Source organism: Plectropomus leopardus, chromosome 7 (assembly GCF_026936395.1).
Source record: "Plectropomus leopardus strain MGB_pleo_1.0 chromosome 7, ASM2693639v1, whole genome shotgun sequence".
In the NCBI taxonomy this organism is placed as follows: Eukaryota; Metazoa; Chordata; class Actinopteri; order Perciformes; family Serranidae; genus Plectropomus; species Plectropomus leopardus.
In genome coordinates, this window is record NC_142182.1 from 26,715,435 (window position 1) to 26,727,811 (window position 12,377).

At 38.2% G+C, this 12,377-nt stretch overlaps 1 protein-coding gene across 3 annotated transcripts in view; it reads right to left on the reverse strand.

Moving 5' to 3' along the window:
• The window catches only part of kcnq1.2 (potassium voltage-gated channel, KQT-like subfamily, member 1.2), a 222,249-nt gene that overhangs the window by 175,496 nt on the left and 34,376 nt on the right, over window positions 1-12,377 (reverse strand). For all 3 annotated transcript variants that reach the window (XM_088080342.1, XM_088080343.1, XM_088080341.1), the window contains 4 exons: window positions 9,024-9,114; window positions 1,584-1,710; window positions 1,321-1,399; window positions 1,131-1,227 (listed from right to left, as the gene is read on the reverse strand). In XM_088080342.1, the coding sequence (XP_087936468.1) occupies window positions 1,131-1,227; window positions 1,321-1,399; window positions 1,584-1,710; window positions 9,024-9,114 (394 nt within the window). The remainder of the gene's footprint in view (window positions 1-1,130; window positions 1,228-1,320; window positions 1,400-1,583; window positions 1,711-9,023; window positions 9,115-12,377) is intronic.

Below are 12,377 nucleotides of genomic sequence, written 5' to 3' on the forward strand. Positions count from 1 at the left end.
TTGCACGCAATCCTCACTGATCAGTCCTGTTCCTCTTATGCATCAAAGAAGCATGAATGTCAAGTTCGACTATAACCAAAGAGCACGGCCCACTTCAAGGCTTAGGAAAAGAACATCGCATCCCCTGATTTTATTGTGTGTCAGCCTAAGAAAATGCTAAAAGACGTGTACCAGGATATGATGAAAAAAGGAGAGGTAGCCTTGATGATTTCTTCTCCTTATAAAGCCAGCTCAGCTGTAAATTATTTGTGCACATGTGTGCATGTAATTTTGACAGTGCACACTGGATTTGCTGTAATGATAATGTAAGAAACTGCAGCTAATGCCAGCCTTACACTAAACAACATTTCAAGCAGTTTCACTGTTGCAGACATATTTCCAATGCTGGAGGAAAAACAGAAGAGTTTCACCTCAGTTGGTTTGATGGATGTCTTAAGTCTGTCTTTTTCAAGTCGTGACATTCCAGCAAAATCATACATGCTCAATATTATCCTGAGTATTTTGTCTTGGCTCATGCAAATAGTGAAGTTCAATGACAGGAACATTATCACCAAACAAAACTGAGATATCTTCATTTTTAAAATATTTTGCCTCTCATTCCCAAGGTCTCCTACCAAATAGCTTTAGCTAACCCATGAAGAATGGTAGCAAGTAGAGGGACAAAATTCAAAATGTAAAGTTTGTACACAAATAAATATTATCTTCCATTGGCATATGATGGCCTTTTTTTGTGTTTCTAAATTTATGTGTTTTTGACACGTAAAGGAATTGTTAATATGGCATATTTCTTAGAGGGAGTATGGAGTAATATTTTCTACCATGAGCAGGATGAAATAATCTCTTCAAAATGAATCTAGTTGTGGTCTTGCAAATAATGATCCTGCAAGATCTCCAGTCTTTACAAAACCTCATACTGTGTGACCAAGACCTCACATTATTATCTTTAGAAGTGACAGGGTTTCAGACTTTTTTCTTTTAAAAGTATTTTCAAAGTCTTCTAGTGTATGGGGGGCACAAATGATGCAACAGGAGTAATGGCTTTTTATGTTCCACTTATCTGTCTGACATGATTAAAAAATGCTAAAAATAAGCCAGTAGTTTCAGCATCAACTTGAACACTTTCAACCTACCTGTCGGTGAATAAAGACCACAGATCCCAGGAGTCTCCACGTCCCTCCCTGTCTATCCACATGGAGCATGCGCAGAATTTGGAGGAAACGGATGCCCCTGCAACACACAAAAACACCTCATTATCCTCTGATCCCTCTCCATCTACATGAATGAATATATTAAAAAAATGCAAAACAAAATAGTCACTACCTGATGGCAGACGTGGCAAACACTTGGCCATTGGAACCTACACCGAGCACAATAATTGAGGCAATGACCACTATCAAATCTGTGAGAAGACAGACAGTCAAAAAAATACAAGAAAGATAATTAGGGTTGCAATCACTTCAGTTTTAAGGAAACATTGTACTTAAGTAAAGCCTTGCATGGTTTGAATAATCTAAGTTGATCTACAAGAACAATACATGACATCCGTTGTATTAAAAGGGAGCAAAGGAAAATGCCAGGTGCACCTATGATTGATATGGGCTTCCTGATAAAGCGGAGGCGTCCTTTGATGCCTGCATATTTGCTGCGACAGCCTGCCGACCACAGCCGGACCACATACTCTGTGCCAAAGAACAGCACCAGCACAATCTCCTGTGGAGCACAATGCAAACACAGAACAAGGGTTACATTAATCCATCGGTACAATGGTTGTGCAGCACATACAGGATGAGTGGATGTGGAAGTAGATAAAGTACCATTTCTGAAAGCACTGATAACACCGCGGCATGCATTAAGACTAATCTAAAAGCATTAATCAAGCCATTATAATCAATCACCAGGGTTTACGATATGATATGAGTGGGTAATGACAGGTGTGCGAGAGAGAGAAAGACACTGAGGTGGTCTCGAAGCACTTAGACCACCCAGCCACCGAGCAGGAAAGATGGAGGTTGATAGCGTGGGTGATGACAGCTCATATTGAGACAGGGTCAATGGCCAAGTGATTGAAGGCACAGGATGAAATGTTATCACACCGCTGCCTAAAAAATAGAAATGTTAAATAATCAGCGTGGGTGTTGAGATTTTGTTAGAATTGCAAACCTTTCTGCAGCAGTGGAAGAGGACAGTTCACTATCTTTATGAAGAAGAATTATGAATGTGGGCTTGGTTTTGAGTTATAATCACATGCATATCAGTTAAGGTTGGTGCCTTTACCCATATGCCTTTATGACCTGGTTACTCAAGACAATCCACAGACCTTATTGTGAGCAGTCTTCTGTAGGAACTATTTTCTTTCTACCAGCTACATCTGCAAACTGTATTACCACGCAGAAAGAAGCGTGCATCTACTCATGGACGAGATGTAAACTTTAACGGCTTCCTCCTCGGCTAAGCTTTAACTTTTGCTGGCTCAGTGGTGCTACATGAGCTAGCAGTAAATGCACACGTCCTTCTGCACAGTGATACAGTTCAGGTAGTCCCCCCACCCCCGTTTCTAGTTCTTAGGGGAGCTCTTTTCCTATTAAGGAGTCCCTACAACTGTTTGGTCTGAAAACACCCAAGGTCTGTGGATTATCTTGAGTAATCAGGTCATGACTTCTGGAAGGACACCGCTTTTCAAATGTATTTATTTGAGGCTTTGAGCACCAAAAATTGAGTGGGTAGACATCTCTACAGCTGATATCTCCAACACTCGCCACTCACACCAAAACAATCTGATAAAAAGCACTACAGGTCGGAGAAAAATAAGTATTGATGAAGGTGAACTGTCCCTTTAGATGTGTTCCAATATGTGCCATTGTGAGTTTGTTTTTCTATTGTGTGCATACCTGTGTGCCCCTGTGAATTAATTAAGCCCTTGTGACGGAGATCGATTTCCTGGCCACCGTGTATGCATAATATTTAGCCACCATACTGTCTGTAAAGACCTAAGGCCATGTGGGTGGTCATCTGACTGATTGCTTGAACTGGCTGCTCCCTGACCACCCCTTGTATGAAACTTAATAGCATGAGCCCTGCTGCAATAACAGAGCACTACAGAGCCCCAAAACAATGACCCGTCAATCAAACCAGGCACTGTTTTGGCTGGCAAAAGTGTAAGCACAAAGACAGAATGCACTGATGTATACATATAGGGATACCTTTGCAAAAGTACTTTGGAACAGAATATTTTTTAAACACCTACCTAAGGCCTTCATCACGGTTATGATAGTGAGGGGCAGGCAGAGGGACAGATCCTTTTTTTGCTGCTTTCTAAATTTTTTGCATGCCCATTTTCATTAATTAATCATGTTTACAGCTTCTCGCTTGAGTCGTCTGGCCTGCGATTCGTATGCCCGTTATTCATCCCCATGAATTGCTCATTTTCTGTCACTGAGTTAAAGACAAAGAGAGAGGAAGATAAAGAGGCAGAATCGAAGACAGAGACAGGCAGAGATGGTTCAGTGAATCTTTATAACATAGCCTGATAATCAGACTGAATTACCATTTAGGTTCACATTATTCAGTCAGATTTGAGGCAGGCATTCAGAGGTCTGGAACCCAGATACAGATAACATCCATTTCAGTTGAACTTGGCCAGCCAGCCATAGCCTTGTTGTTTGTGGAGGAAAGTAACATACATTTCCAGTCCCTGATGCTGTGTCTATATAACACTGTATAGTCTGTGGACAGTCTCATTAAAAGATGATAATTGTGCTAAAAGATGAGGTTATGTGCCCAAATGTTTTCATAGTTCTTTGCATTCAGGAGAAGGCTGATCTAATGACTGAAATTCTATCCCATCCTTTATAAAAAAACCTCTGGTGTTGGCTTACAACTTGGATGTTCATATGATTTTGGATATGTTTTCTAGAAAATAAAACAAATGAATAAACACTGACTAAAACTGCCACACACTCAAACCAAAACTTCAGCCGCAACACAAAATGGTCACAGAATCCCAATTCATCCAGTTTAGTAATTATGACATCTGGGTAACATTTCAAAGTCAAAGGAACAAATGATTTTGGGAAATTTGAAAGGATTAGTCATCATAACTCTATAAAATGGGTCACCCAGATGTTGGGGAGTTTTTTGTGTGTGTATCAGAAACTGGCAACTACGTGTTTACTGAAAACAGCCGCCTGTTCGCGCAGCGCTAATCTCGTCAAGCCAGACGAGGATGAAGCTCATTCACAGAGCTGCTTGGGAATTACGGTATCAGATAAAAATGTGATTAGATTGCTTCAGCCGTGTGTACCTCTACAAGAGAGGTGCACATACGCACAGAAAGTCACTCCATTACATGGAGACTCACCTGGGCTTTACAGAGCTTGTGCAACTTATGGATGGAAAATAAAACAAACTAATATCCTCTTTATTAATGTTGGATTTCAGAAAATCATATCAAGCCCATGTCAATTGCACATGCTTTCTCACAGGCGACTTATTCAATGTCAGATTTATAGACATTGGTTATCCTTTTTGTTTATTTCTTTTTTAAAATCTGGTTCTTAATATCAGATCATGAGTATCACAGTTTCAATTCTAAAAAGAAAAAAATATCAAAATGTTAAAGAACAGTTTTGTGATAGAAATCAAATGCTGGAACCACAATTCTCTTTTTTGACCATATGGACTCAGTGTGGTATATTTAAAAAAAAAAATATATATATATATATATATATATATATATATGTACATACATACATACATACATACATACACATATATACACATACAAATATACATATATATATATATATATATATATATATATATATATATATATATATATATATACATATATATATATACATCAAAATGTAACTAAATCGTGACCCTGAAAGCATACAATTTTTAACCAGTTTATGTATTAAAACAATGTGGATAGTATGTGTAGATGAACTGTGGTAAACTTCCCTCCAGCTACCCATTGCCTAGATATTCCCCCTTTCCCCCAGTAAAACACCACCAAAAGGACCTCCACTGGCTCTTAGGCTGTTGTTCAAACTACAGGCTGTACTTCCGCATTTTGGTATTGCCCTCTACCGCAGACACAAAGAGTAAGGAGCTGGCTTACGAGACACAACCGCACCTCTCTCTTTCTCTCTGTCTCTCTCTCTCTCTCTCTCTCTCAAACTTGGACCAAAATCCAACCATACAGTAAACCTAGGCAGTGCTGATCAAATATGAATCAACATCACGTTACTGCACTGCCTGTTTCTCTTCTAATATGTTTTCACAAACATTTTTTAAGGCCCTGTTCAACTGTAATAGTGAGTTAAGTTTAGTTGCTAGAGTTAAGTTGAGTTAAGTTTGTAAACAGGAAGTGGGCACCATACTACTTCCTGCACAGTGAAAACTGAGGCCAAAACAAAAAACATAAAACTAAGCAGCCCTGGTCAAATACAAACCAAGATTCTGTTTCTGAGTTGCATATTTCTCACCTCAGATGTTTCAGAAACATGTTTTAGCTTACTGTTTAACTGTAATGTGAGATCTGGCAGGCCCTCATTGTTTCACACGGACCAGTCCACATTACATCATCCACTGGCGGGAGAAATTATTGGTCTGATCAGGCGTGAAACATTCTGGTAGTTGTAGGTTTTCTATCTCTTGGGCAAAAGTGTCCTTTTTCACCGTTTTCTCTGGTCATGAAGCACCAATTTTAAAAGTATTTGCGTCTTTCTCCTGCATAGATGACCTAGTTTTATGAGAAGGCCTCTTTTATATCAGTGAAATAACTCTTTAAAATCGAAAGTCTAAACGCAGAGATGATTTGGAGAATCATGACACCAGCAGTCATGACTAATCACATCACACAATTCTACACTCACCAACCCCTTTAATTCACTCCAGTTTGCAGACAGTTGTGGCTGTTGTATCTGTGTAAGTGTTGAATTACTGTTGGAATAACTGTTGTGTATTTTACTTTTATGAACCTTACGTGTCTACATGAAAAACTGTACTTACTGACACTAACCTCTACATTCTATGGGGACTTAATGTTGAATTTTTGCTAGTGACAGATGAACTCATTCAGCCTGAACTTAAACACATCTGACACCTAGTCTATGTTTGTGTGAATCTAGCTCCTTTGTAACTGTACCATATCATGTTTTTACAAAACCTTTGGTCTTGATTTTGTAATTACTATTATTAATTTGTTGTCCTATGGTGTTTTCACAGTCTCCATTTACTTCCTTAAATGCAACACGCTGCCTTTAACCTTTATTAGGAGTGTAGCTGCATAGCTGTGCATAGCTCTACATGTATAATGAGGGCATATGAATAGTTGTTCAATATATAATGAAAATGTAAAAAAAAAAAAAAAAAAAAAAAACAAAGAAAAAGACTTGGGCAGAAGAGTGGACAAAGGAAAGATCAATGTGACATGCGTGTGTGTACTGTGTGAATGCCTCTGTGCCTCCTGCCCAGCCTGGCCAGCTTTACTTTGGCAGCTGCCCTGAAGGCCAAATATCCTCAAGGACTAATGTCCCCTCTGCCATCCAAAACAAGCAGCCTGTGATTCACTGATGTCAGCTCACCCTGAACTTTCTAAGTATAGCTACTAACATCACTATACGCCACCATGACACCATTTACAGGGCTCCGCCCCCTTCAAACACACGCACAGAAGTTAAGGTATTATCTTATCTCACAATTAATATTGAATTAATAATTAATTAAAATAATTAATATTGAACCAAAAACCATGCATTACAAATACACATGAATACACGCACACACGGCCAAGTGTGCAAATAAAACAATTCAAGAGAAAAGACAAGGAGTAATTTTGTGTGCAGGAATTAATTTCGATCTAAGTCTTTGTGGGGCTGATTACTGCGGGTTTCCTGAGAAATGAAAACAGAAAAAAAAGGTAGAACGTGGGTGGAGGGAAGAGACAGAAAGCGAGTACGAGATAATGATAGAGTGTTTGGCTCTTCTTGGGTAAAAATAAATGAATAACCGTGATAGTAGGTCTTCAAAGGATACTGGCCAAAAGTTTACAGAACACAGTGTCCACTCTGTCCTCTGTTTGCCCCCGGGACTCAGGAGGTGGTACATGTGTGTTTTTGTGAGTGTGTGTATCTGTGTCGTGTATGTGCAGCCTTTGTGTAAACTGTGCGTGAGTACGCAGGAGCTACGTGTGTATTTATATTCACGGTGTGCTGGCAGGAGACAGATGATGCGAGCTCTTTGTAGAGTTTCCAAACAGCAGCCATAATTTTCTCGAACCTGTTGTAAGCCCTGGATTTATTGCATCACTTAGCAGCCTTAATAGCCTAATAAGCAACAAAAAAGTCAATTTACCAGCACGTATCAGCGAGTACAGTCTGTGTGGAGCCAAATGATTCGGCATAATTAGGGTCATCACAATAGGTTAAAAACAGTGGCTGCCCATTCCCATGCTAATAATGTACACTATGTACATGTTACTTACTGTAAAAGGCTTTTAGATGAATGCAATATACCCTGGCAGGTGCTGTGTGGTGGTATTTCCAATAACTGAAAGAGATTATTCTTTTTGAGCTTTGTAATATCTTTGGGTCGAGGTGTAAGATGGCGGGTAGAATCCTTCCCAGCTAAGATCTTCTGTCTCCATCATGTGGATAAAGAAGAGTACTGCAGTGGAGCTATAACAGCTTTAGACTAGCCATCTGTCACTCTTCAGTTCAGTCTCTATAAAAAATATATATATTTGTTACAAGCTTTGTTATAAGCTTTGTTACATGAGAAAATGTAAGTCTTAACTGTCATGGAAGCATTACTAAACCCCTACTGTCACTAGAGTGGTGATAGCACCTTCATGAACAGATATATATACACTGTATATATGCCATTATATGCGATGCAATGATTGTTTTCATTTTTCATTAAATCTATTTAATAATGGTTTACTTTAGGGATATGGGATAAGTGAGAGGTTCCAAGATCCAGATGTTACATATTAAATAATACCTGTTTTGTCCAAAAAAACAGTCTAAAACCCAACGAAATAAAACAATTGACAGGGGAAAAAAATAGAAAAAAAGGCAGCAAATACGAGAAGCTGAAACCAGTGAATGTTTGGCTCCATCTAAGATAATCCTCAATTATTAAAATTTTACATTTTCTGCAGATCAACTGATCTGCTGATTGATTCACTGTGTCATGATTGCCATTGTGTGTGTTTTAAAAGGCCATACACACTCATAGTCCAATCACACAGTTGTTTTCAGTTCATCTGCCTGATTAGTCCTCATGTTAGAACTGTGGGTGTCTACAAACTGCACTGAATGAAAGACTTCACCCACAAACCAGTTAAATCGATTATTCATTTCTCACCACGTTACCTTACCTCTATGAAGAATGCAAAACTTTTTTTGTGAATTTAAGTAATAACAGTTCAACTTTACCAACAGCAAGATTATATCTCTGCTATAACTGTAGCTCCACTTAAGCAAAGTTTTAAATAACTTTTCAGCAACAATGCATGTGTTTGGGAAGCAAGGAGCATACGACTGAATAAATGAGACTTGACTTACACTGCATGAGCTGTGTAAGAGTTTGTAAACAGATATTTTTAATACATTTTTGGCTGTTGATTACCTAAATTCATTTTGGATTCTCTGTTTACTGCGGGGGCATGCGAGAAAACAAAGGTTTTTATTAATTCAAGGTAACACTGAGTGAGTATTTGATATACAAATGGTCATTTGTGAGTGATTCCTGTTCATCAGTCTGACTCTAAACTTATTATTATTTTAGTTTCACCTGTTAAAGTACACCTGCATGGGTGTGCAGGGCCTTTAAGACCAAAACTGATGAATTTGTTACATTATTTCTGTATAAGAAGCCATTCATAACAGACACCTTAAATTTCCCATCCACATGAAAGAATGATGAAGATTTTTAATGTTTTAGCCTATTTGTGGAGTCGTATGGAAGTTTCGAAAGTTAGTTTGACACTTTATCAGCGCAATGACAGTACTCACCATCCAGAAGAGGGTACCGGTGGCAAACTCCGCATATTGCTCTATCGTGGACAGGACACTGAAGATTAGACACACCAGGACCATGAGGAAGCTGTAGGGAGAGAGCAAGTTGTCACCAAATATCACTCACTGTTCTAGTAACAAAAAAAGTAAAAATAAAACATATCACTATATATGTTGTGACTTTGTGTATACTAGCTCAATAAGTCCCATTAGATCCTCTAGATTACCCTCTGTGCCAGACTGTAACATACCATTTTGTCGCACTGCATTTGGGCAATCAGCTTTTTCTGTAAAAGCTACAAATCAGTGGAACGCTTTGCTGACAATGCGAGGAGCTGCAGCTCTATCAGGACTTTTAAAACCACACTGAAAAGACGGTTAAAAGCTGCTCAGCTCTGCACTCACTGACCTTGAACTCTGGACTTTATAACGTGTTATTAATTTGTCAAGCATTCACTTATGATGCGTTATTGTGTTTAGCTTTTTATTCTGTGTTTTGTAAGTGATGTGCTTTTTTGTGTAGTTTTATGTTGTACTGTCTGTCTTGTCCTCTTCTTTGTATCATATTATAACGTGCTACTGTGTGTATTTTTTGCCTCCCTTCAATTACCTTCAATAAATTAGATTATTTTTCCACAAACAGCAACTGGTTGCACAGCAGACCAGGAAAAAAGAAAGATACACAAATGAATACTCTAAAATATTTAGAATCTGATTGGGTATAGGAGCTTAAAGCATCTTTTTCCCTAGAATTTAGCTGAGGGATGGAAGAGGGCATCAAGGAGTATTAATGTGTTCATATTCATAATGTTTTGTGGGTTTTGGCTGATGGACAGAGCTTGTTTCTGCTGTTTGTTACATTGAACAAACTTTCCTGTTAATTGCCACTGATCTGTTGCAGACATAAACCACCTTATAGAGTACATTTTTTGTTTGACACTAGGAAATGCATACTAACATGTATCTACAATATCTGCAGCGAAACAAAAGAAACAAGCTGTTTCCTCGCCAGTTTTCAATGTACGTTCCTCTTGTCATCAATCTGCTGGTATTAACAGCTGACAGGATGTTTCCGTGTCTCCTAGCAACAGTGAAATATTCCGACGAGCCTGTCCATCTGTCAGTGTATATACATAGTCTACAAATAGCCTGTGAGTTTAACATGCACTACCAGCACACCTAAATGAAGGTAGAGGAAGAAGAAGTGAATAGAGGAAAGTACGAGAATAAAGTGAAGGCAGAGATGTGAAGTCTATTCAAGTCAAAATCAGTTCATCTGCCGATTATCTCTCTATTAAATGATTGTTTTCTCTTCATATAAATTTTCATTTACATCTTTCCCCGAGTCCAAAATGACATTTTTAAATTGGCTTTTTTTTAGTCTTAAGATCTTCACTTTATTTTCATAGACATAGACATAGACAAGATAGACAAGACAAGAAACATATAGAAACTACACAAGAGCAGCCAAAAACAGAGAGTGTGATTTTTAATTGATCGGTTAATCACTGATTAAACAGTAACAGATTAATGATCTACCAAATGTATAATCAACTACTAATAATAAATGATATAAAGATAATAAAGAATTTAGCACAAGAAAAGGAGCGGGAGAGGAAATAAATTGAAATCAAATCAAACGCAAATATCTATTTAATTATGAGCCAGATCATTCTCAATAAAATACTACTGGATTTGTTTTTTGAAAATACAACATAAGTCATGTATGCACACATAAACCACTTTCTCCTCTGATGCCCGTTTCCGGGGGCTTTTTTTGGGCTTATCATACATTTTTTACTGCTTATTGTAGATCTTCTTCTTCTTTTAAAGCAATGTGTTCATTTGTGATGTGTTGTCCCGTGGACTGTTCTATGAGCTGTCCGTGTAGCTGTTTTTTTTCATGGTGCCTGCTTTAGGACTACGAATGAAATTTAGCAATAATAATGTGCACTGTCCTGTTTCAATAAACTGAATAAATTAAATTCAGAATGATTATTAGTCCCTAAATACACCAGAATTAAACAGCATTTTATCAGTGGAGATTATTATAATGTCATGTCTTTTATTCATTTATTTATTCATTCAGTTTAATTGATCATTTGATTCCTTAAGACTAAGTTCTGGAAAAAAAAAACTTTTAGTTTTTCTTTTAAAAAAATAAAAAATAAAAAACAAGCATTAATTGCATTTCCTTCTTAAAGTTCTGTACCGTTCATTCAAGACACTTTTAATTAAGTCAAGTCTTTTAACAAGTAACATTAACCCTCACTTGAGAAATTTTCAGTAAAGAGTATTTTCTTCTAAAGTGTTCATTTATTCATTCTAAGTTTTTAAAGAGGCTCATGAGAGGCTTGGTCTCTCCTGACCCTACAGGATTAACAGCTGAGTCAGTTGTGTGCATTTTCGCCATCCCATTAATAATCCTTAGAACACATCTTTTAAGTGCTTTTACATGTCATACTGTGTGAGTGTTGTCATGCACCATCATCATCATGATCTCACTCACTTTAAAAACAAACAGCGGCGGGTGCATTATGATGCTATGTGCTACGAGCTGGATTACATGCCATATGCTGGAAGGGTTATGTAAGTGTCTGTTGTTTATCATTATTCATGTAACACAGGAAATAACGCAGAAACGTATATAATCCCACGCAAAAGAAAGACTTGCAGGTGTTGCATTTCCTGAGGACGCCATTCAGTAGACAGGATTTTCTCTTTTCTTTTTTGAGTTGAGTATGCCCAAAAGAGAAGCGTAATTCCTATACATGACCATTCATGGGAGTCACACCTGTGTACTGGACACTTAGGTGACCCAGTACAAGATAATAGATGTGTTTTAAAGATCCTGCTCATTTTTGGTCTCTCAGATGGCAGAATGAGTGTAAGACAATGCATTGATGGAGGGTAAGACTCCTGAAGGAGGATTCCCCTACCCACACAGACTATGACACACTGGCCAGATGGGACACTGAGGATTACTGCTTACCACACACACACACACACACACACACACAAAATCCAAACACACTGGAGCATAATGTCCTGAGAGTATCCCTGGACCTATAGAGGAGCGAGAGGGTGAGCTGATGTGACATCTCACCCCCTAATTTTGTCTTTTTTTTTTACTGAGATGGCCAAGGTGGGACAAAGAGACTCAATCAAGGGTGGCACTGAGGAGACTTTTTTGGTTTGGTTTTCTTTTCACGACATATCACTGGGCAGACAGTTGGTGTGTTTGTCCAGCAACCTCCAACTCTGAAATAAGCCAGTCACATCTCAGGATACTGGAGTGGCACCTGGGGTGGCCAGTGAGATTTGTAGGCTGGACATGTTTTTAGTGTAGTC